The 26,032-nt window shown below is 44.6% G+C and overlaps 1 protein-coding gene across 3 annotated transcripts in view; it reads left to right on the forward strand.

Annotated features, from left to right (window-relative positions):
* rab11fip3 (RAB11 family interacting protein 3 (class II)) overlaps window positions 1–26,032 on the forward strand; it is a 30,031-nt gene that overhangs the window by 2,279 nt on the left and 1,720 nt on the right. Inside the window, exons 2-14 of one of the 3 annotated variants that reach the window (XM_042340963.1) lie at window positions 11,443–11,539; window positions 13,818–13,909; window positions 16,467–16,678; window positions 20,276–20,449; window positions 21,342–21,476; window positions 21,674–21,709; window positions 22,331–22,424; window positions 23,247–23,350; window positions 23,592–23,732; window positions 23,990–24,071; window positions 24,291–24,428; window positions 25,275–25,424; window positions 25,513–25,653. In XM_042340963.1, coding sequence (XP_042196897.1) covers window positions 11,443–11,539; window positions 13,818–13,909; window positions 16,467–16,678; window positions 20,276–20,449; window positions 21,342–21,476; window positions 21,674–21,709; window positions 22,331–22,424; window positions 23,247–23,350; window positions 23,592–23,732; window positions 23,990–24,071; window positions 24,291–24,428; window positions 25,275–25,424; window positions 25,513–25,653 — 1,596 coding nt within the window. Of the gene's footprint in view, window positions 1–11,442; window positions 11,540–12,437; window positions 12,468–13,817; window positions 13,910–16,466; window positions 16,679–20,275; window positions 20,450–21,341; window positions 21,477–21,673; window positions 21,710–22,330; window positions 22,425–23,246; window positions 23,351–23,591; window positions 23,733–23,989; window positions 24,072–24,290; window positions 24,429–25,274; window positions 25,425–25,512; window positions 25,654–26,032 lie in introns of those variants that run through there. The other 2 variants (XM_042340965.1, XM_042340964.1) reach the window with 2 other exon arrangements.

A 26,032-nucleotide genomic window follows, 5' to 3' on the forward strand; every position in this document is an offset into this window, starting at 1 on the left:
ATGTGTTAGTGTTTTTTGTGTGAGACACTTTATTTAAACAGCAGTTTCAGGTCAGTGGTTTAAGGGTTGGAATTTATGCAATGGTATGATATTTGGCTAAAAGTAAAGAGGGACAAAAAAAATCTCTCTCTGCTTATGAGCACATGTCATTTCACAAGTGGCTTAGCAATGTGATGATGTGTTCTCCAGGCTCTGAACTCTATTTGATGTGTAAAAGTAGAGTGCAGAAACCTAGTATAGTACATTCAATAGTAAATCTATCCAAAGTAACTGTGTTGTGGGCAAGGGGTGTGCTTTGGGGTTGATAAGGGGGTGTCATCTTAGTGAATTACACACAGTAGTACAGAGGGTATTCTGACCCAAAATGGCTAATTAATTTTTGTGCTGGAGGATTCTAGCAGTCCCAGGTCATACCCGGTGTGACCGGGTTGCTTATGTTCATTGGTTATGGGGGAAGGAATGCCAAATGCAGAAGGTTGGGTGTTCATCAGATAGTTTTGAAATTTGACATTGGAGTAGCAGCTCGTTGTTGGGTTGGTTGGGCCGTCCGACTTAAATGGATCATCTAATAGTTTCAGTACAGGGTGGGTATTAGTCAATTTTAGTCATGAATCCACACCCTGAAATGCAGTGCTTTTTTTTGTTCTGCTGTTCTTCATGAACAATTCCATTGAATCTCTGGACAGGCCATATCAGTACTGGATGAGGGCAACAGCGCCATGGAGAACATTGGTATCGGTGGTGATGAATACAAACTTTTGCTTGGACAATGATCAGCAGGGTTAGGTTTAGAAGGGGCAAAAGACGCTCGGTTTTTCATTTCTCTTCAGCAAAGTTCCTTTGCAGGTTAAGCTTGTGGCACGTAAACGTGTGTCCAAACACATTCTTCTGAGGAAATTGAAGCTTCAGGTGACAGCTGCTGTAAGACGTTACGTAGAGTACGTGTTTTTGAACATATGCTGGGTTTAGTGTCTTCCTTGATTGATACACAGACAAATTTGGATTTGTAAATTTGGACCCTACATTGTAATGCATTACGCTATACAAATGTTCACCGGTTAGTGCCTTATGCAGGGAAGCCCTGCTTATGACCCTTCCTGTATGGTATGCATGCGCAGGAAGATGGCCAGTCAGTACTAGAAGCCGAAAGTGTATTGCAGATCCACTGTGCAAATACACTAAAGGCAGTCCTGTGCTATTTTGAGACACCTTATAGCAGAGTTGTCCTATGTGTCACACTTTTATGGGCTGTCCCATCTGAAATCCCTTGTGTTAAAGCTACTTAGCCATTCCCGTTGAGACCATCCAGGCAGGAAGAAGTGGAGCCGATGACTTCAGTAATGTCTCATCAAAGGCCGCAGGGCTAATGAACAATGTTTGAGATGTTTATAAGAGACTGTGCTGCAGGGTGATCCTGTATTCAGGAAGATGGTGGTTTACATTTGGAATCTGCAGCAGCTCTGTGTTCTCCTGGAGTGTTGTTTTGTTCAATTGTTTTATAATCTGTCATTGGATCATATCCTGTAACCACTATGGTTAAAAATAAACTGCAAAGAGTGAGAAGAGCGTCCTTTCATGTTATTCAGATGTGAGTCTATTCTTGGCTGTGGTTCTGAAGCAGCACAGTATAAAGTGTGAAGTGCAAAGCTTGTCTGACCAGTCCTCCTCCAGGAGACTGTCTCTCTTTGAAAAGCGTGTATTTGTGTGTCAACCTGGCTCAGTGGAACACTCTCACCTCTGAGTCAGAAGGCTGTGGGTTAAAGTCCCGCATTGGGACTTGAATTTGCATAGTCTAAGATGACACTCCAATGCAATGATGGGGGGGGGATGTTGCATTGTCGGAGGTGCTGTTCTACGGATGAGATGTTTGGACGAGAGGTCCGGTCTGGCTGTTCACATGGCTGTTAAAGATCACTTGCACTATTCAAAACACTTTGAGACGTCCTTCCGACGTGATAAGGTGCTATACCAAAGGCAAGGATTATTATTATTAAGCCTCTCAATTATTATCATCCTAGTGTTTTATATAGCGCTTCGTCACGTCAAAACATCTCAAAGCACTTCATAGAATATAATATAAACTATAAAGTGCACCGAGGCAGCAATTGTTTTGGTTGTGACGGAGCTTTTAAACATTTAGAAATAATTAGTTAGAAGTTGTTTTTGAAACATTAAATATGATTCATGGACTCTCTTGTGATACCTCTGGGTGCAGCTCTGGGTGATGCTTCTGGCTTTGGTGCACTGGAGAGGAGCTGAAAGTCTCTGGCAAGTTGGTGATTTGAAATTTCAACCTTGAGTGAGAAATGGAAACAGAGCTGTGAGGGAGTTCTTCTGAGTTCTGTCTTGCTGAGTTGAGGAAGTTTTAGTTTTTCATCTGACCTGGGAGTGTTTATGGTGAATGAAAGGAATCCACTTCATAACCTTCATATTGATGAGTACAAAAGTTGACGTCTGAAAGCAAATCTTACTTTTATCAATGGTGCAAATAACAGAATAATAACAGAAAACTCTGTCTGATGGGTGTTCTGCAGCTCATTATTCATGTCCCCTGCGGCTCACACTATTAAGAAAATGTACATGTGATATTTTAATATTTGCTATTGATAAGCTATGTGACCAGGTGACCGATGAAGAGGAGATACGTGTAAGGATACTGGACGAATTAGACAGACTGGTTTTGAACCGGTAGTACAACATGCATTAGTGAATTAGTCTTCTTCTGTACTAATAAAGACGAAATGTCTTTCTGTGGGTCTGTGTGTCTGCCAATAACGCAACAGATTGACGTAGAGGCATGATTTATACCTTATTGGAAAGGTCTTGCATGGGGGAGTGTCATGGGCGGATCTCCTATCGTTGATAAGCAATGACCTAAACAAGCTGATCACAAGTTTTGCTTAAGTGTACACACAGTGTTTATGGCATGTCACATGCCAGTGAAATCTACATTCCATATTGGATCTTTTGGTTGCAAACGTGGTTGCAACGGGTATAGCTAATCATATATAAAGGTGGAAGGGTTTGTGTGATTGTCAAAATAATTGATTTAAAGGCACCAATCAAATGCAGTAGTTCATATTAGTCACTCGTGTGCAATCTCTCAAGCTTCAGTTGAGGAAGCCTAGCATCTGCTGAATCCAGAACCGTGCTCCCTGCATTTGATCTAAAAATTCCATTATTTTGTTCTTTGGCTGAAAGGTTGGTTAATTTTGCAGTCTAGCACCAGAGTTCATACATGCTGTTCAATTTGGGTGAAACTGCCCTGGATAGGGAGACATGTAGCAGGTAACCATTTCTCTATTAGGAGAGCCAGGAAGCTTGTGCTTGACACTTTGGTGGTTTATGCCTTGATAACTGCCTGTGGATGAATTGGCAAATACAATTTGGCACTTTGGATTCATTTTCTAAACATGATTGATGCATTGGAGAGGATTCAATTGAAAGATTTGATGGCCTGGAACTTAGGGCTTTGAGTTAAACAAGAGAGAGATTTGCAGAACTGACTTTCAGTTGTCAGCCTGGCTCAGTTGGTAGCACACTCTCCTCTAAGTTAGAAAGTTGTAGGTTCAAGCCCCACATTGGGGCTTTGAACACATATTGCCTAGGCTGACATTCCAATGCAGTGGCGATGCGCTGCTTTGGAGATGCCATCCTCTGGATGAGATGGTTGAACCGAGAACCTGTCTGCCTGCTCAAGTGGACTTAAAGATTCCATGGACCCCGGGAGAAATTCCCTTTTCTTTTCGAATAGCGCCATGGGATTTTTAACATCCAGTCAGGTAGGCAAATGGGACCTTGGTTTAAAGTCTCATTTGAAGGATGCCACCTCTGACAATGCAGCAATCCCAGCAATGCATTGGAGTGTCAGTATAGACTACATGGGCTCCAAGTCCCGACACGGGGCTAGAATCTACAACCTTCTGACTCAGAGGCAAGAGTACTACCAACTGAGCCAGATTGACATGCGCGCTTTGCGATGTCCTGCTGACGTGAACGGTGCTGTATCAAAGAATTATTATTGTCATAATGAAGTTAAGTGCGAAGAGGTCCTAAACGTTTTCTCCTCAAATGTAATCGTCCTCTCCTGCCCACCCCCCCGCCATGTCCCCTTCCACCCCACCCAGACATCCACACCACTTTCTCCCTCTGCTGTGGCTCCTGCCACTCCCTCCTCCTTACACTCCTTTGCCCCCATTTATCCCTCCTCCCTCTCAACCATGATCACCCAAATGAAGTTCACCACCTGCTACCTCGACCCCCTCCCCACCCAGCTGCTAGTCACTCAACTTCCCCTTCTCTCCCCCTGCTGGCCAACATGGTCAACCAGTCTCTCTCCTCAGGCTCTGTTCCACTAACCCTGAAAACCACTGTCATCACACCCCTCCTCAAAAAGCCCACTCTCGATGCCTCTAATCTCTCACGCTACCATCCCATCTCCAACCTATCCTTTGTCGCCAAAGCCCTGGAGAGCAATGTTGCAGGTCAACTTCAGTCCCTCTACTCCCTCCTTGAGCCCCTGCAGTCTGGTTTTCACCCTGCCCACAGCAGAGAGACAGAGACACAAAGTCACAAACTATATTCTCTCTATCTGTGACCAGGGCTCCCTCTTCCTCCTCGACCTCCTGGATCTCTCTGCTGTGTTCAACACAGTCGACCATGCCATCCTCCTCCATCGGCTCTCCTCCCTCATCTACCTCAGTGGGACCGCACACACATGGTTCGAATCCTGCTTAACCAACGTCTCCTTTCATCTCAGGAAATAGTTTCTCCTCCCGCTCCCACCTGGTCACCTCTGGGGTACCCCAGGGCTCCATCCTTGGTCCTCTTCCTTGTCTATATGTTCCTTCTGGGCGATGTCATCCGCAGAGACGAAGTAAACTTCTATATGTATGCGCATGACACACAAAACTGCTTTGCCTCCTCCAGTACCAACTCCAGGTCCGTCGATGTTCTATCAGCTTGTCTGGCAGACATCAACGCCTGTATGAATGTAAACTTCCTGCAGCTGAATATGGACAAAACGGAAGCCATACTCCTTAGCTTCCGCCAACGTCTTCACTCCTGCAGATCTGAACTCCTTAACCTCCCTGGGCTCTTCCTCAGACTCACTGAACCAGTGCGCAATCTAGGCGTCCAATTCGACCACCAGCTGTCCTGACCAGTACCGCCTTCTTCCACCTCCACCACATTGCTCTCTTCCGCCCGTACCTTATCCCAAGTGCAGCCGAAACCCTCGTGCATGCCTTTGTCACCTCCCCCTTGGATTACTCCTACGCATGCCTCGCCGGTCTCCCCAGCTCCACCATTCAAAAGATCCAGCTCATTCAAAACTCTGCCGCCTGCATACTGACCCGGACCAAACTCCGTACCCACATCTCACCAGTTCTGGCCAGGCTCCACTGACTTCCCATCACCGAACAGATCGAGTTCAAGATCCTCACACTTATGTTCAAATCCATTCACTCTCTGGCACCTCCCTACCTCTAAGAACTCCTCTCTCCCCAATCCACCACCCGGCGCCTGTGCTCGATTGGCACCGGCCACCTGCTCGGCCCTCACACCCTCTGCCCCACCATCGGAGGTTGTGCTTTCAGCCACTATGCCCCAAAGTTCTGGAACACTCTCCCTCAGTCCCTCCGCCTTGCCCCCTCTCTCCCCATTTTCAAGTCCCGGCTGAAAACTTTCCTCTTCGACCATGCTTACGGTCACCTCTCTGCTCCCCNTTGGAGTCAGGTTCCACCACTGTTAAGAGCTCTGAGACACTAACCTGCGTGGAGGGCGCTATATCAGTGCAAGTTGTTGTTAAGTGCTCAGAGACATTATCCCATGTGAAAGATGCTATATAAATTCATTTGGGGGTGGGTGGTTATTGAGGAGTCCTAGTGCAAGAGAAGGAAGCGGGTTATTTAACACACTCTGATCCAGAACTGCAGGACGCAAGTGCCAAATTAATGAATCCCCAAAACAAAAACAGAAGTCACTGGGAACATTCAGCAGGTCAGGCAGCATCTATGGAGAAAGGAAAGTGAGTCAACGATTCGGGTCCACGAGCCATGGGTAATGATGATAGGTACTTTACCCATCATCCCCTATCCTCTACCCCATTTTTTCCTTTATTTTCCTTGCCCTGCCTCCCCCTTCTCTGTTAGCCCTTAAACGCCTCTCCCTCCCAACATGCCCCAGTTCTGACGAAGGGTCATGGACCCGAAACGTTGACTCACTTTCCTTTCTCCATAGATGCTGCCTGACCTGCTGAGTGTTGTTCCCAGCGACTTCTGTTTTTGTTTTCAGATTTCCAGCATCAGCAGTATTTTGTGTTTTGTTTAATGAATCCCCAAAACGTATAATGGATATGTAACCTTGACCCTCAGGAAAGACAGCTAAGGATATATCTGCTTAAAGTGAGCTGGATAAATAGGATTGAGAGGACTTCTGGTGTAGGTTGTGAATTAGCACTGGAGGATAATGATATGGTGGAGAGACCACAGGAATTTGGTGGCTGTGAAGTTTTGTAACCTGGAGTTACCTTAGAAATTGTGGAGAACTTTGTTAAAGGTTAAACTTTTTTCACATCATTTAGAATGTTCTACTGAAGTTGGAAGGAATGGCTGGATTGATGGGCTATTCTGGCCTTTTATGCTGACGTTGTTCTCTTTAGCTGATGTGACCTGCTGCTTCATCTGGTATCTCAAGTCAGGATCACTGCATATTAGTTAGGAGTGCAAACACTGGTCCTTACGTCCTTGAGTTGCCTGGGCACTAACCCTTTATAGAAAGGGATCAAAACTGGGATCTTTTGGTCTCGATGGCATAGTACTGCACCTTGTTACAGTTTTACAAAGCCTCTGAGGCAGCCAAGCTCTGGTGCTTTTAATAAGTTACTAACTGAGAGGCTTCGGATTGAAACTGAGGGTTAAATGCACTTCGAGCTATAATCCTCTTCCTCAGTCACATAACTTGGTCAAAAAGCAACTAAAGTTGGAGTTAAATTTTGCTGTTATTAGTGAGTTTACAGTGCTGTCTGGGTTAGGTACACAATCAGCGATTTTTGTTGCACGTATTAATATACAGTTACCGATCTGAAAGAATGATTTGTTTTACCCGTCACTTCGTTTATTAATCATTCTACAAAACAGAATTGTTACCTCAGCCTACACTATACTAATAGTATGTACAAATGCTCTCTCCTGAGGTGGAGTACTAGATAGTCTGCGCACAAAAAACCCTCATTGAGGTCTTGGATGCACATTGTGCAAATGCAGGATAGAGACAATTTACAAATAGTATCCACAACTTTACTTATAATTTGGTAAGTTTTAGAAACTTTTTTTAATACAGAAGGAGGCCATTGAATCCATCAACATTTTTCTAGGTCATCCTTTATTATTAATCCAATTTTCCAGTCCTTTCCCCATGTCTCAACGTTTTTACTTGTCACGTGCTTATCTGGTGCCCTTTGAATTATTCTACTGATCTAGTATGAATTAACTATTGCAGTGATGAATTTTGTACTCTAATGACTCTACATAAGGGAGAAGGAAATAGAGGAATTAGAATGTGCGAGACACCTTTGGAGTATAACAACTGGTATGGACCAATTGGCTAAATGGCCTGTACAATCTATGTAATTCCGAATGTGTGGTTTGAACTGTAAAGCACTTGTCATTGTGGGACAGTCGTACAGAGCAGGAGGATTCAGGCTTGTTGTGAGTCAGTTGATCTCAGCCTAGGCAGCAGATATCGAATTTGCCTCAATTAGTTTGCTTGGGAAGTGGAAAATCAGCCGTGTTCTTACTTCTGGTCGCAATCCGAACCTCTTGTTACAATTTGTGTCTGTGTGAGAACAGCATTGGCCTCAACTGTGATCTGGTTGCTCACAAAGAGCCTTTGATGCTCTTTGTCTCGACTCGCACATGAGGAATAGCTACTTGGACAACACAGCTATCAGAGTACATATGGTCCCTTTGGAATGGTCCACATGGAACTGCCCCCAAGCATAAGTTAGTGCTTTTCAGAAAGGAAGACAAAACACAATAAAGCAACTTTTAGGTGAAAGTACAGTTGTTGGCATTACTGGGAGTTGATGGTGTTTACTAATGAGACTCCAATGTTTTTCCCTGACTGGAGGTCTGTCATTTTTAGTACTGTTTGTTTCTAATTAAGAGTACAGAAAAACATTGCGTCTCCTGGACTTGACCCAGACTTAATGAGCCTTGAGAGGTAGCACGTCCTGCGTATGTGGTTCCCCTTCTCCAGCTTCACGTTATTGCACATTCCATCTGTTTTAGTTCAATGAATGAAGCACTGGTTTTAATGGTGCTTCCAGTATTAATCTCTATTCATGAACTGGATCTACCTTCTGTCCATCCAGCTGCCAACCATTGTTTTATACAGAAGGTCTTTAAAAATGGAAAATCTCCATATTTTCTGTACCTTCTCATTAGAGCAAAGATTCTGCAGTATTGCTAAAAAGATCACGTAACTACTGGATTTTCTGTAGAAAGTAATCTAGAATTACGTCATTAAGAATGAAAAAATTACATCTTTATAGTACCCTACTGTGTCAAATGCTTAATTCCTGCCTACAAGGTATGAATGTTATACAACATAGCAGCAACACTTCACATTTATATAGTGCTTTTTACGTCAGGGGGAGGGGAAGGGCATCTCAACCAATTTATATAAAAGCACGTACAAGAGGGGCCTTGGGCAGGTTGGGTGGGGAGGGAGGGCGCAAGGCAGAGGGTCTCCAGGATAGGATTCCAAAGATTGGGAGCAGACTGGCAGAAAGTTTGGCCATTGATGGTGAGGTGGATAGGGCATGAATCAGGCTTCTGACTAGTGTCGTGCCCCCACCAGAACTGCATTATTTAGGGACAAGCCTAGATTGCACAACCTTAGCCTCTTATTGGTGAAACTTACCTCCCCATGAGATGTAGCGTTACTCCAAATTCATGTGCCTAGTTGTTACTCCAGGTGCACCAGGAGCTTGACCTCACCTCTTCCACGTGTGTTATAAATCGCACAGAAATCATTTGGTTGTTTATCTTTTGTCTGCTGTCCACCTTTTAACATTTTTGCACTCTTGGACCCCACACCAATGACCTTTCTCATATTTTTCTACTTTCCTCTTTCAAATGTCCTATTTTACCTTTCACTACGCTGCTTTCCTCCACTATAATTCTATTTCCGCCATCCCTTTCCCCAAGCTATCCAGTTTCTCCCCAAGGTCCCAGCTATACCTTGAGCCAGTCATGATGGTAAAGAATTATATGACTGGTAACAAAAATAACAGCTGTGTACACTGGTAGCTCTCAGGGGAAGGAGCTCGTCGAAATCTGGTTTAATCATCAGAAAGTAAATAACATATATTTTTATAGTGCCTTATCACATTGAAAAATCTCAACGTAGAGGTGAGAATATGAGCCAAGGGCAGAGAGTATATGTGGAGTCATGACAAGGAGGGTACAGGAGCCAGGGAAGTGAGCGGGTGTGGAGTGAGAGCAGGGGAGTGAGTGAGTGAGTGAGTGGGTGGGTGTGGTACTGGGACTGTGGAAGCTGCCAGCCTAAGGTGTGAATGATAAGTTTCTCAGATGAGTTAACTTGTTGCCTAGATACAGAGCTGTTGTTTCTCCAGGTTAGAGGATCAATGTCAGTTTCATCAATATTTCATAGCAGTGTGGATCAGGGGCATGTCACCTACCCTGTGAACATACCTGCACACAACAGATTTGCAAGCATAGCTGTTGACAGAATTTTTTTCTGCTTCTGCTCCAGTTAACCATTTCTGCACTACAGTATCTTGAGAGTGTTTCCACCATTTACTTTGTAGTTGAGATTTATTTGTGTATGTATCCACCTGTCAGAGGGCTTTTATAATATTGCACTGTCCATTTATTCACCAGGTCCTACTTTTTCTAAATCTTGGGCAGGTGCTTCCTTGTGGAGGTGTGCTATTCTCTTCCCTTTTTGTTTGTGCTCTAGCTTATAAAATGTAATGGGACAGTTGTAGAGCATAACAACAATTAACAAATTATACTTGTATTGCGTCCTTCACTCCTAGCCTTAAAATACCCCACCCTTGACCCATTTCTGCTCTCAAGCTACCGCCCCATCTCTAACCTCCCTTTCCTCTCTAAGATCCTGGAATGAGTAGTTGATTCCCAGCTTCGCTCCTTCCTCTCCCACCACTCCCTGCACGAACCCCTCCAATCGGGTTTCTGTGCCGCCCACAGCACAGAAACAGCCCTGGTCAAAGAAACAAATGGCATTCTGTCCATCTGCGACCAGGGCTCCCTCTGCTTCCTCGTCCTTCTTGACCTCTCTGGTGCCTTCGACACCGTTGACCACTCTTATCTTCATACACCGCCTCTGCTCTCACCTCAACCTGCACGGTTCTGCCTTGAATGGTTGAGATTGTACCTCTCACACTGTCTCCACTTCATCTCCACGAACGGTTTCTCCTCTAGCCCCCGCACTGTCTCGTGTGGCGTTACTCAGGGTTCTGTCCTTGGTCCCCTCCTCTTCAACATTTTATATGCTCCCTCTTGGTGACATCATCCGCAGACATCGGGTCAACTTCCACATGTATGCAGATGACACCCAACTGTACCTCTCTGCCTTCAACCTGCTGTTGGACCACTGCTGTTCTGACAGAATGTCTGTCAGGCATCAAGTCCTGGATGAGAGCTAACTTTCTTCACCATCTATGAATGCAAACTCCATCTTACTAAGCCAGTCTGGAATCTTGGCGTCTTGTTTGACCCTCAACTATCCTTTCTACCCCACATCCGTGCCATCACCCACTCTGCCTTTCCCCACCTCAGCAACATTGCCCGGATCTGCTAAAGTTTCACACTGCAGGCGGCTGAAACCCTCATAACATGCATTCATAACATTGAGGCTTCACTATGCAAACTCTTTGCTTGTTGGCCTCCTCAACTACTCCCTCCCTCCATAGGCTGCAGATCGTCCAGAACTCTGCAGCCATGTCCTCTTCCATACAAGGCTCCATGACCCTATCCCCCCATCCTCGCCCGACTCCACTGGCTTCCCATCATACAGAGGATATAGTTCAAGATCCTGGTCCTGACCTCAAAACCCTCCTTGGGCTTGCTGTCCCCTACCTCTGCGAACTCCTGACCCCCTACCGTCCTGCCCACTCCCTCCGTTCAGTGGGCTCCGGCCTGCTTCATGTCCCTCACCCGCCCCACCCTTGGTGGCCAGGCCTTCTGACACTCTACCCCCACCCTCGGGAACTCCATCCCACAGTCTCTCCCCCTCACCTCCTTCAAGACTCCCCTCTTCGACCGTGTTTTCGATCACCCTGCTTCCTCCCACCCCTGCCCTCCACCCTCCCCAATCCCGACCCACAGCTTAGAGTTGAGAATTGTCAATCGTTTTGTATCAATGTTAAAACGCTGTCTTGATCTTTTTCAGGTAAAAGAACTGACCAAATACCTAGATCCTACCGGACTTGGAGTGATCGCTTTTGATGATTTCTGTCGAGGAATTGCTGCCATCAGAAGCAATGGAGGTGAGTCTAGTGCACAGTGTTTCCCACGTTTCTATACTTTGACCTTCTATGCATTAACTTATTTCAGTTGGGTGGGTGGAATAGACATCCTGTGAGGATTAAAAGCCTTTGACTCCTTTTTCCTTCACTGGGGTATTTTTCCACACGTACCTCACCCATGCTGGAAGCAATTGGTTCCCATCGTTAATGAAACGTGACAGAATTGTACTTGGCAACTACAGACCCCTTGATGTGACCTAAATAATTGGAAAACTACATTTTAAATTAGCAGATGACACAAATTTAGTGGAATTGTGAAATCAGAGGAGCCAGGATTTTCTAAAATGAGCTCAATAGGCTAAACACATGCTCTGATCACTGACAAATGTAGTTCAATACAGTAAAGAGCCTGATATTTGCATTAAATACAGTTGTCTACAAAGTTCATAGTCGCTATGCTCTACAGTAAATACTATGAAGTGCTTTGAGAATGCAGTGCCCCAGAAAGCTATGGATGTGAAATCAGTTGAAAGATTTAAGACAGATTTATAGATACTTGGAGAATTAAAAAGAATATTCAGGTAAATGATGTGTAGGTAGGATTAGTGAGATTATAGTACGTAGGTCATGGCTTATTTCAGAACCTGCTTAATAGGATGAATGGCCTTCTCCTGTCTTAATGTCTTTTGATCCTACGTCCATGAATGCTTTAAAGCTGTTACGTTAAAGTAGGAATCTTCTTTGTGAAAAAAANCAAGAGACTGTGAGCCCTTCTCCCACTTCTAATTTAATAAATTGGATTATGATGATTATTTGGTCCATTCAGCATCAGATCTGAAATCAAGGTGAGTTATTTGGATGTGACATTCTCTCTCTTTCTCTCTGAGACAGTAGAACAACTGAGTGTTTCAAAACAGTCATCTTGACAGAGAGCTGGTAAGGAATGGAGGTCAGTTTTGTGTTTGTGCTCAGTAGATGTGGGGCAACCACTTATGTTATATAGGGAATGCCTCGAAGCATTTTACCGAGACTGTGCCAGGCACTGAGCTGGAATGGGTGGAGGTAAGCGGTGATATCATCAAAGAGCTGGGTTTTCCGGATTTTAAAGACTGGGAGGGGGAAGGAGTTTCTGATTGTAGGGATGAACAGAAGATTGATGCTGGAGAAGGTCACAGAGATGGGGAGCGTCGATGGGTGTAGGGATTCAGGTAATAAACAGCAACAACTTGCCCTTATATAGAGCCTTCCACACAGGGTAGAGTCTCAGCGTGCTTAATACCCCACTACTCTCTTCTGCGAGTTCTTGGTTTTAACACATCAGTGTTTGTTCCATTGAATGAGTAACTGATTGGGTGACATTGAGGTTTGGGGAGCAAGACTGAATGTTGTTGCAATATAATATGTTAACACCATTAGAAAGCATGCAGAATTCTACTTGTGGGCTATGGCTAAATTGCCAGCGTGGCATATTTTGTAGAAGACAATTTACACATTGTCACGCCATGCACCAATGGTTTCGTATGGCCTGAAGCTGCTTGCCTACCACATTACATTACTGTAAATGTGGCTATCTAAGCGAATTCCTCTCTATAATCCTGTCTTTTGCAATGTAAAACAGAGCGAGTCATAGCTGGGAGAGGGTGACTGTTAAACCTGTTAAACTTGCATTGTAAAAAGTTAGCTGACCAAGACCCTTATCTTATCTGGCTTTGCTCACGACCGCAGCAGATATGAAATATGCACAAGCCCAAAGCATTGAGCCCTCTATAAAGTCCTGTGGATCTTAGTAATAGACTATTGCTTAAATAGTGGTAATGGATGCCAGGAGATTCCCACCTGTTTTTTTTTTTCTTGGCCTACTTGTAGTTTAGGGAAGAAGTTATCCCAAAGGTTCCGGAGCATGAATGTAAGGTAACCACGCTCCTGGGAATGTTTAGTTGTTAGGGGCATTGTTGCCTGAGTACATACACTGTGCCAGTGATACTACTATGCTAATGCATTTCTCGAAAGATATTCAGACAACTTCTTGAAACTGGGAGAAACCGTTATTTTGAGGCTAAAATTCTGTATCCTCCCATTTTGGATATCCATGGTAGGATTATTGTATAACCTGTACCCAATGCCGCACTGGATTGTATGGGGACGCTCTCTTTATATCTACATATACACCTGCTTGGCTTTGCACTGCCACCTATTGACTAGTATGAAGCACTCCCAGTGATGTCCATTAACTAAATAATTATGACTATACAGAAGTATGTATCCTCCATTGCTTCATTCTTGTACTTTTGTCGCACAGATTCCGACAGCCAGACGTCCGACATGGGGTTGGGGAATGAGGAGGATGTAGCAGCCTGTGCCGATGAATTTGAGGACTTTGCAGGTTTTGAGGTAAGACCACTACAATAAAATCTGCTCAGGCTCGCCCTCCTCCTCTCTCTACCCCACCCCTCGCCCACATGAACCCGCATGGTTTATGCAGATTTATATGACCAGAATGACTTGAGGTTTTAGATTTCAGTTCCCGAACAAGCTGCCTGCTATATTACAGCTTGGTTAGATTTCAGTTCATCCTTCTCTCTCTTCCCCCCACCACTGCTCTGCCTTCCCTATCTGCCCAACTGCCCCAGCCTGCGTTGTCAGTCCCCACCACCAGCAGATTCTCTCCACTTCAAAAAGAGAATTTACCTCTGTTGGCATCAGTCCATGCTTTTCATACACAGTCTTGTCAGTCACATCGTGCTTGTGTGTTAGATTGCAGGGTATATAAGGCATTTGAATATACCATTCAGGAAAGGGAAGGTATTTTCATTCTGCCCCCAAAAATCTTAATTCCAAATTTGTTGAGACTAATTTTATGCAACTAATATTCAGGACCTGTGTTACAAATAATATTCAGGATGTGTCTTACTGTTGAGTTGAAGGTTTAGATTCTCTGAACAGATTATCGAGAACGTGACAGAAGTAAGTGTGTGAGAGAGGGCAGTAAGATTGTATGCACCAGTGTTTGATTATAATTGTATTGCTGCATGGTGTGTATACAGCATTAAGTCATTATTAGAGGACTCAGCAGTCTCCTGGTAAATGGCATTAATGACTCATTGAGATGTCTTGACGTGATAAGATGCTATATCAAATGCAAGGACTTTATTTATAATTGTGCATATATCTGGCCACAGAAGGTTGTACCCAGCAAGGCAGAAATTTGCAGTCACCCACAAATATACAGTCAATTCACTTTACAGTCTATTCTGTGAAGCGCTCTGAGACATCTAGAAGACGTGAAAAGCGCTATATCAAATGCAAGGATTATTATTATTATTATTATTTGTTAAACGAGAAAGGGAAAATACTGGAGGTAGGCTGGCTACATGCAAACAGGATTCTCGTGATTCTCAGTGCATCTCCAGGAAATCTCTAGAAACCGAACTGTGGTGCTGTACAGCAGTAATATATCTCCGCCTAGTGTTCTTGTAATGTGTTGCAGTCCCACCGTGCAGTGTGGCTCCTCCCAGTGTTTACAGTAGTTTGTTGCAGTGGATGAAGAGTGCCCGACTGGCTCACAATCTCCCGCTGCATTAAACACAGCTGCCTGAAATAACAATGCTGAAAACCTGTGTCACACAACAACAACAACAACAACAACTTGCATTTATTTCGAGCCCTCCACGCAGGGTAGCGTCTCAGGGGGCTGAGAGTGTCCAGGTTGTATAGGAGAGAGCTGATTCGTGGGTATGTAGACTTAAATTTCAACGCTTCTCTTTTTTAAAAAAAACTTCACAAGGATTCAACAGGCTACCAATCCAAAAGAGTAGCTTCAACCGAACCTTAATGTTTGAATATCCTTTTACTTCCTTGTAATTGTATATGTAGTGATACATGGCCAGTATTCTTCTCCGATCCAAATTCATTCCAAAATATTTCAAATTAATTTGAATACCATACTCATTTCACTCTGTGGGATGTTGCTGGCACTTATTGACTGATGTACTGCTTAGATTCAGTGTTAAATATGAGTTTATTTCTAGATTGTTATCTTTATTCCCTTTGATTCATTAATTTAACTCCTGTCTGGTCGTCCTTGCAGTTCAGGTGGCCATTTAGTGGATTTCCTGATTCTCTTTCCTGTTTTATATTTGCATCCAAGAAAATTCAAATCACTTGGCTGATTGGTAGGTGTGTAGAGGTGAGTTTAGTTGATAGCGCTCTCTCACCTCAATTGCTAAGCTGGGGTTGGAAATGGAGGCTGTTGAGGGGGGAGGAGGGGAAACGGGACACAAGAAGGGTCAAGGTTAAAGTAAGTGTGGAACACCTCTTAATCCTGAGAAGATTACATGGTGGCCTGATGGTGGTTTCATGACTATGAAAGATTTTGAAAGGTTAGATAGTAATAGCTCATTTGCATCGGGCAGTGAGTCAATAACACAAGAGCAGAATTGTAAGTTAATCACAAAAGAAATTAAAAGGTTAGAAAAAATAAATCTTTACATCAAGAGTGGGTGGAATATGGAATTCTCTGTTCCAAATGATTTCCTAAAATCCCTTCAACTTGCTCCTTGTCTCTCTCTGCCGTAAAATGCTCCTAAAAATGTCACTTTCACCAATATTTAAATTCTCTGATATCTGTGAAGCGCTTTGAGACATTTCACCAAACATTTTCTATATGAATACAAGTTACTGTTGTATGATTCTATAAATCAGTAGAGGGAGAAAAAGATATTATTCCCGCTCGATAGTCTCTGCTTGGACCATGGAGTATATATGCTCCTATTTTACTTCCTGTATCCAGCACTGGTTACACACACTATAGTTTAGCTTTGGTCCCTGCAGCACAAACTGTATATACTATACTGTGTTGAATGTCTGCTCTCCTGTACCATAACTCAGCCTTCCTAGCGCTGCACTGGGACGTTTAGTAATCTATGCTTCTACCTGTTCTGTTTTTCAGCCGAATGAGGTGAGCGACAGTGCATACATGGGCTCTGAGAGCACCTACAGTGAGTGCGAGACGTTTACAGATGAGGACACTGGGACGCTGGTGCACCCTGGAATGCACGACGATGTGGAAACGGACAGTGCTACTGATGCCACATTGAACTCAGAACACACAGACATGCTGCAGGAGACTGACAATGGGCTTCCATTTAATGGCGATAGTGGGTAAGTTGCGCTGGAACGTTTCCAATTCCTCTACTCCAGGCTTGTGTGAGTCCCGCTCAGACTTAAATTCTCTGTGGTTGAGTGTCAGTGGAATTTCTCTCTGTCCACCTACATGAATCAAACCCAAAATACAGGCAACTCTGCTGGCTATGAGACTGCATGTGAAATAGATTTAGGAAAGTCCAGGAAGACCACAATATGAACAGCCCTAAACTTAATCTCTTTCTCAGAGATACCACAAATGGAATAAAAATGTCACACTGGAGCTTTGGGGGTTGGATTGAAGATGGCATGTTGAAGGGTCGTTTGCTGAAGGCCCAATCATGATATTATGAACATACGGTGGGATCTTTCAGGCACTGGAGCTGCCCTTTTTCGTACATCAGGAGCATTTTGACCACTGGAATGTGTATGATCAACAAACCCTTGGTGCCACTGCAATCTTGGATGTGCAAACACACTCTACAATGAGAGATTTGTACGATTTTTTTTAATTTAAAAAGTCGGTGACAAAATTTTTAAGAGTTGCAAAGGTAGATGACTGTCCCTCCAGAGTCATTGCCAGTCTTACAATTCCACTGATTAAGTTGCTGCCCAGAGTTTTCAACAAATTGTTTGTTTAAAAATTCCAATTAAAATTACACTTCAAAGGAGAACTTTGTTTTGTTCTTATTGAATTCTACCTCACAATCCCCTCTCTGGAAGGTGTATTTAGAAGGCTGCATTAGCAGATTAATGTGTGAGGAGATTATAAGCAGAGGAGGGTGCATCGGGGCCTGTCAGCTGTCTACACAAGCTGCTTACAGCTAGCCTAAGGCACTTAGCATAGGGACTGGCTGCACTCAGCGCCTGGACATGGTGCTGTACCTGATTACGGCACAGCAACCGTTAAACATGACCAGTGCCCGCGTGCTACACAGGTATGTGACCTGCAGTGCCGCTGGTTGTGGGGTACAAAGAGATGGGGGTTTGGGCAGGGACGTTGGTAAGTGAAGCAGGTCTTTGCCTAAATTGTGAGTTTGTATGAAACCAGATTTGGGAAAAATGTCTGTGGATTGACTATTGTGGTGGATAACTATGCACGAGTAGAGTGGGAGAGTGTGTGTACGTGAGTAGAGTAGAAGGGGGAGTACGTGTACCAGATTCAGTAGAACGAAGGCTGTTTGTGCAGGGATTGGAAGATGTGTATTTCGGCAGCCTGCCTATAGCTAGATGGTTTGCACAGTTTTAGTTTCAATTTTTTTAAAAAAACGAGTCCCTGCCAAAACGAGTCCAAGACTTTGTTTCATCAACCACCCTTCCTGGTAATCCATTCCAGTTGTTAATTACCCTCTGGGTAAATAAATGACATGTTAATGCCTGTTGTGAAGTAGTCTTTTGTGTGGTACTTTGTAAATCTGAAGTTGGTCAAACAGGATCTGTCCCTCTGAAGCTGTGCTGGTCGTCACTTGTGAGGTTATTTAATACGTGAGTAATCGTCCACGTTAGAATGCAGCGTATCTAATTGATCCTGAATCTGGGTCATCGGCTTGGATTTTAGGATTCTCATTTCTTTGAGATGTCTCGAAGACGTGAAAAGCGGTATATCAAATGCAAGGATTATTATTTTATTACTATTCACAATGACTCCTGTCTGTTTCTCCAAATTCAACGTGGATGGGATCATTGTTCTGGAATCCCTAGTTCATAGGTGTAGCAAGATTGTTTGTGGCATCTTTCTAGTTCCAGGCTACACACAAAGCATTTAATTTATATTTTTTNATGAAACCCCACTCCCAGGACATGCTTCTCTGCTCCTGGTCTGGCCTACTGTTGCTAGAGTGCGGTTCCAATGGAACTGAACTCCGTCAATAGCAGTATTCACGTGTGAGTCTTGGCAGTGAGTGTCGGCAGGCCACTTCACTGTGATTTTTCCTCTCCCCAATCCTGGTAAAGCCAAGGCCAATTTAGACTCCTGGTGCATCCCTGGTTGAATCGAGCCAACAGCACGAACCAGGATTTGAGCCAACAGGCTCCAGTAGGTCTGACCACAACACCATTGGAGCTGCTCCCACAAATTATTTAAAATCGAGTCTGCACTGAGATTATGCACCACAGGATGTGGTCAGGCAGCACAGTCTCTGTACCAGTTTAACTCGATGGGCCAAATGGTCACCCGTTGCTGAAATTCCTACTTGACCACCCGTTGACTGCAGCCCACATATCCCTGGGACCCACTCTCTGATTCTGCTTGTGTACAGACAGCTTAGCTTAATCGGCTCTGTTCAGCTCATGGCTCCTGTTCTGATGCATTAACGACATGAGTGATTCAGACCCTATTAAATGGCTCTTTCATTGCTGAGAGCTGCAGGTCTGCTATTTGTGATGCTAAAATTGTTGCTCTTGTATTGTGACGCAATACTTCTTTTCTTACACGGTGTGAAATCAAAAGCAGTGATAGAAATGTCACATTTGGTGTGGTGTGCATTATGGATTTCGCATTCAGTTTCCACAATCTGTGCTGATAGTAATTTATTCCAGTGTTACCTTCTGTTTCTATTCCTGTAAGGGAATATCCCAGCTAACTTCCACTGCAGACAGTTTGATACCCCTGAGCCAAGACTCTGACCTCGACCAAGATTATCTCAGACCAACCGCCCCACTGGACTGAGCCTTTCTTTTCTCCCGCCCACAGAGCCATACCCAGACTGAACATTCTTTTCTCCACCCTCAATTCCTTCGACTGAGCAAGGGGAGGTGAAACTACATAAAGTTGGAGCCCCATATGAAAATTGTCTAGATATTGGAATGTAGAGGAGTATTTCCACATTTGCTGAAAATTGATCTGGTAAATTGTGAAGGAATTAACACTTCCTAAGTGAGTCAACCAAACAATGGCAGATGCAGTTTGCTTTAATACAGTGTAAGTTAGTACACTCTGGATGAGAGAATAGAGGTAGTGAAGTTCCAAATGGACATGCAGGAAGGGTCAATGAACAGAAGGATCTTGGGGTCGAAATCCATAAATCAGTAAAATCTAGTTTGAAAGCTGATGGGAGGGAGCCTGGGCTTTATAACAAGGCATCTATAATATAAAAGAAAAAACAGACTATTCTAGTGCTAATAATTATTCTCTAGATTAAAAGTTTGCATAGATTGGATTTTCTTTCAGCTACCTGTACAATCCAAGCTGTTTGGGCTTTGGCTCATTAAAGAGATCTTTGTGTGAGGAATCGTTCAGCCAGCCTTAACTCTGGTGAAAGAGAACAGTGGGCCTGAGCCCCAATAATGTCAGCTTTGTGTGCGAATCCCATGCTGCATGTCATCACTGTGTGGGAATCCTATGTTAGTACTTTACAAGCTTTAAGGATAATTGCTGAGTCAAGAAGCGAGGAGAGCCTGGGTTGTGCTCTGGTGACAAGGCCAGCTGCAGGGTGACATTACTTTAAAAGACAATTTGCAATGGTTGCACAGCATACAGTGAGTATTGCATCATATATGCAGATTCAAACTCAAACAATGAAGAAAAGCATTGCAGAAGTAGTTGCACTTCCTTTATTAAAATATTCAATACTGTTTTTGTTATTTATACTTTGTTCTGGTGTTTCTTATTGCAAGGATCCATCAGCACGATTTCTTTTTGGACTCCAACATGTCGCTGGAAGGCACGGGGGAGCACTTTGAAGATTATGGAGAAAACGATGAGATTGGTTTTGCATCCAGTAGTCTCTGTCAGGACGGAGCTTCACCTATGAACGGGCACCTGGAGTGCTCAGCACTGCTGGCTCCCAGGTAAGAGCCAAAAAGTGTCTGCTATCACTATGGGCATCTCCGACTGTCTTGCAAGTTTAGGGCTGAATAACCTAAACCTGAGTCCTAAGTGTCTGACTGCAGTGTAATGTTCTTGCCCTTTTTTGATGAACAAAAGACTCATCATGCTCCACTTCGTACTAAGCCAACTTGTTTCACAGGTTCTGGTTTTTAGGACCATTTGATGAGGATCATGGAGTTACACATGGCAATGGTAGAGTTTTAGATTTAGAAGGACAATGGCAGGAGGTTTGTGTTCTGAATCCACTGTTAGCTTCGGAGCCAGCCCTGGGTTCATAAAAATATGGAAATTTTCTGTACGAAGGGGGCTGCACAATTCATTGTGTCTGAACCAATACTACTGGCTTTTCTAAATCACATTTTAATCCCACTGCCAGCTCTCTTTCCATATTCATTAATGTTTTGTATTATTGTTCTGGTGTTTATTCAGTTCCCTTTTGAATATTCTATTTGTTCCAACCTCAATAATCAATTAGGAATAATAATTCTTGCATTTGATATAGTGCCTATAAATGTACAAACATCTCAAAGTGCTTTACAGTAATTATTGAAAGTGTATTTAGGTGAATATAGCAGTCAATTTATGTACAGCAAAATCCCAACAACAGCTAGGATATGAATGACAAATTTATCTGGCGGATTGTTGGCCAGGCCACTGGGAGGATTTGAACCCCCAACCTTTGGACCAGAGGCAAAAGTGTTGTGAACTGAGCCAGTCTAACACCAATCTGCATAAAGAAATGCATTTCCTCTTAAGTTTTGCATCACTTGCTTCTAGTTCAGTTGTTGCATGTGGTGTGGCCTTATGCTTAATGCTTCACTAAGTCAACCTCTGCCTCTGATTTTTTTTTAGTGTTACTAACTTCGCCTCAACATTGCAAAACATTATTGGAGAAGAAAGGCTGGAATTTTACTGCAGTCAATGTCACAAGCAAATCAATCGTCTGGAAGATCTGACCTCACGTCTGAACCATCTGGAAATGAATAGGTAACTGGGGCCTGACTGGCCATTGTTTGGCCACGGTAACAAAACACTGTTACCGTGTTTTACAGGGAATGGAGTGGGAGGAGTAGGTCAGTAGGTTTACAGGGGAAGGAGCGGGTAGGAAAGAAGGTTCACAGGGGACATAGAGGATGGGGCTATAGGTGCCTGCGTCTCACTTTCATTCTGTTTTTCCCTTTTAGTCCATTGAAAAAGCTCAGTAGCAAGAAGGTGGCTCGGTGAGTAGATTTTGTTTACTGCCTGTGCTAGAGTGGGGATTACGTTGTTTTCTGGTGGAATGTGGCTTTTGTTTGGCTGTATGGGGGTGCAGCTTTGTGTTGCGATACTTTATGGGGTTGGAGTGGGAGGGGACGTTGTGGAACGGGAGTGGGGGGATGCAAAGGGGAAATCCTGGTGGAGGAAGTGGGGAGGGAGCTCCGAAGGTGGGATGGAGGTGGAGCATGTGGGGGGGATTGACTTGGGCAGTTGTTTATACACGATAGGATGTGTTATTAGGATGTGTAATGTTGCCACAGTAACCGCTGAAGCCAATACACAAGAAGATTAGACAGAATAAAATATGAAAATGTTTGGGGAAAGAACATTGGATTGGATTAGAATACATAGCTCTGATGGGGAAGCTAACAAAGGCAAAGACATACTGGGTTAACTGGCCTCCAGCTGCTGGGATCCTGAGATCTAAGCGCCTGGAGCCACAAGCTGGGCACATTGTATTTGAGCCGTGATTGTGGAGCAGGAGGTGCCTGGCACAGCTCCTCTGTGAGCTGGAGTATCTCCCAACACGAGTAGCTGTACAACTGGTCTTTATCTGTAACTAAAACACGATTCTGCAATCGCAGGCATCTGCAACAGTGCAGTGCACTCGGCTTCGGTAACATGGAAGAGCTTCCTCAGGACTTCCAGAATCTCACTCCATTGGACCTCACAGACAAGGTTAGTCCAAGTACTATATAACACTTGGAGAGAGATGTTTGTGTAATCCTTGACTCGTCAGTGTATGTACTTAGTGAGTGACCATCTCATACTTGGTCCACTCGTACTATGAGGCATTGACTCTGGTGCAGCATTGCTCAGGACAGTCTGCGTGAGGTGTTGCGGGGACTATATTCCAATGGGCTCTCTCGTGAGTCTCCAGATCATGCATCTGCCAGCACTGCAGGCAACATTACCCCACTCTGTAGCTTGCAGCTGCACTGTGAATGCGCCAAGTGCCATTCGCAGAGTCCTGTGGAGTCCTGTAGTTCAGTGGTTAGAGCACTTGAAAGCAAGAGACCTGGGTTCTGTTCCCAGCAAGGCGAAATGTTTGGCAAGTTTCCTTGCTCCACATACCCCTGTTTACCTAGCAATAAGTAGGAACCTGATTGTCAGCCGATTGGTGGATCGCTTTCCTGGGGATAATAATCCTTAAAAAAAAATTTTTTTTAAATAATTATTTGGTCACTCAATCCACGACTGTTTGTGGGACAATGCAATTGGCTGCTACGTTTTGCCCACAAACATACAGTCAATTCACTTTACAGTACATTCTGTGAAGCGCTTTGAGACGTCTCAAAGACGTGAGAGTGCTATATCAAATCCAAGGATTATTATTTATTTTATTTATAAGTGTCACGATTTCATTCTTCGTACACCGACATGGGTTTGTGCAAGAGCAAATCACTCTTCTCTCATCCCCACACTATTACCAGGATTGTGTCCACTCCTTAGGCTCAATGCAACTGTTACTGTTAATAACCTTGTGTTTTTCCTGTGCAGGTAACTTTCCTGGAGAAGCGGGTGACTGAGCTGGAGAAGGACAGCGCCACCCATAGAGAAGCTCAGAGCCGCCTGAGACATGAGAATTTACAGCTGGTGCACAGGTAGGATCTTGAGCAACAAGAAATGCAACTGAAAGCCACGCCTGTTAACAGCGCTTCTAAACCTCCTGTTGGAATTGGCTGAGCACTGCAGAGGCTTCACTGTAGTTCAATGCTTATGAAACTAATTACTGTCTCAATTAGACTATATTCACACCTGACTTTGCCCGCTTATCTGTCGGACTCTCCCCCAATCCTTTCCGGTGTCAGACTCTGCCCGCTTACGCTGTCTGAATCTTTGCAGGGCAAATGCGTTGGAGGAGCAACTCAAGGAGCAGGAAAATCATTCAGAGCAGATGTTAGTTGATGAAATTCGAAGGCAGAAAGAAGCTTTGAGCAAAGTGGAACGAGAACGGGACATTGAGATTGAGAATCTGCAAGCGAGGTAAGGAAAGCCCTCGTTTGCATGGGATGTTGTTATACACAAATTATCTGTTTTGCTTGCTTGCAAATACAGTCACTACACTCTATTTAAAAACTCTGCGAAGCTCTTTCAGTCAGTCTCAACATATCGAATGCAAGGCTTATTATTAGCTGGAGAGTGGAATGAAATTTCCCAGTGATTCGCTGTGCTTGTTGGATAGTGGAAGCAGGGGCAGGTGGTGAGGAATGATGTTACATTGTGCCTTTTACCCCTGACAGGCTTCTGCTTCTGGATGAGGAGACGGGGGAGCTGCGAGCTTGCATCCCCTGCTTTCGAGCCAACATTCAGAGGCTTGAGGAGGTAAGCAAATTTGCTTTTTCCCATTGGCTGCTCTGCGCTCAGTAGTGTTAGCAAACTTCTGACTATTAACCACCATCAGATTTGTGCCTTTCTCCACTCTGCCTGTGGGTTTAAGGAGCCCACTGAGTTAGCTTGATCCTGGTGGCATGCGTAAGCGTCACTGGCTGTGAGGGGTGCCAGGCCCCGTCCCTGTACTCGCTGACTGGGTTTGTGTTCCAGGAGAAGCGGAGATTACTCGATGAGGTTGAAGACGTGTCACAGAAACTGAGCGAGGAGCAGAAAAGCAACCAGAAACTATCAGATAAAGTGCTGCACCAATGCCAGTTGTTCCAGAGGGAAAAGGAAGGCACTCAGGAGGTGAGCTCCAACCTAGCCTTGACTGAGTATTCACAACAACAACAAAATTATATTTGTGTAACACCTTTCACTTCGGGAGGACATCCCAAGGGGCTGTCAGTCTGTGTTTTGGACCCGAGCTGGGGGTCAGAATTGGGGAGGGTGGAGGGCGGGGGGGGCAAGTAGGGTGATCGAAGGCACGGTCGAAGAGGAGGGTCTTGAAGGAAGCAAAGGAGGGGGCGAGGCAGAGGGACTGCGGGATGGAGTTCCAGAGGGTGAGGGCAGAGTGGCAGAAGGCCCGCCCACCAATGGTGGGGTGAGCGAGGCGGGGGATATGAAGCCGGCCGGAGTCTGCTGAGCTGAGCGAGCTGGTAGGTTGGAAGGGGGTTAGGAGATCGCAGAGGTAGGGTGGAGCAAGGCCATGGGGGGGTTTTGAAGATGAGCACCAGGATCTTGAACTGTATCCTCTGTGTGATGGGAAGCCAGTGGAGTTAGGCGAGGATTCATAGGGGCTGATAGGGTCATGGAGCCTGGTGCGGGAGATGACACGGGCTGCAGAGTTCTGGGTTTGCATTGCTCATGCCTGTTAGCCGAGAGGACCAAAAGCTCAGTATGATGTGTGTGTGTGTGTGTGAGAGTAGGGGATGGTGGGGGGAGTGTTGATTTTTTTAATAGAATTATTCTAGTGATCATACAAATGTCTACCTGTTTTCACTACTGTCACTGTGAATTGTGCTGCTCGGTTGCATGTACCTAGAATAGGCACTGCAACATTGCTATACCCACAGCAATGTTGTTCCACCTCTATCCGTTCTCTGTATCAGTGATGATGAGCTAACAATGACCTTTACACATTCTCCTCTCCAGCTGATCGAGGACTTGAGGAAACAGCTGGAGCACTTGCAGCTCTTCAAGCTGGACGTGGAGCGAGGACGCAGCTACAGTGCAGGCCGCGGGTACCAAGGTATTAGAACCCGTGAGGCTGAACTTGAACATGAAGTCAAACGGCTCAAACAGGTAGAGCAGCATTTTAATTCCCCTCGCTCTTCCTCTCCTCCCCACCTTGTGTGATCTCCTCTGACGAGTCGGTCTCTTGCTTTTGCAGGATAATCGAGCTCTGAAGGAACAGAATGATGAGCTAAATGGGCAGATCATTAACCTGAGCATCCAAGGAGCAAAGAGCCTCTTTACTGCATCTATGGCAGAGTCACTGGCGTCTGAGATCAGCTCCGTCTCCAGAGATGAGGTATGTCACAAACATTCACTGACCTGAAGTTATCCATGGCTTCGGGAGAAGACTAACTGAAGCCCGGTCAACAGAAATGGGAAGAAGAGGCAACGGGGCCAGAACTAACAGCAGGAGGAGATGGGGAGCTCACTGAAAAGGATGAGGACAGGAATGTTGGCTGATTTTTTTTCCTTTCTAATTGAGGCGGATTACAGTCTCTTGCAGGCTGCTGCCCTAGGCTTAGATCAGTACAGACGGGGCTGGATGCTGGAACTCTCCTGGTCCGCGAATGTGCTTCATTCCTTTTTGGAGAGCTTCCAACTTCCTGTGAAAGCTTCCAATGACTAGGATAGTGTCAGAGCTGGGAGGGAGAAGTATGGGCGGAAAGTGCTTTGCC

Source organism: Callorhinchus milii, unplaced genomic scaffold (assembly GCF_018977255.1).
Source record: "Callorhinchus milii isolate IMCB2004 unplaced genomic scaffold, IMCB_Cmil_1.0 Scaffold16, whole genome shotgun sequence".
NCBI lineage: Eukaryota > Metazoa > Chordata > Chondrichthyes > Chimaeriformes > Callorhinchidae > Callorhinchus > Callorhinchus milii.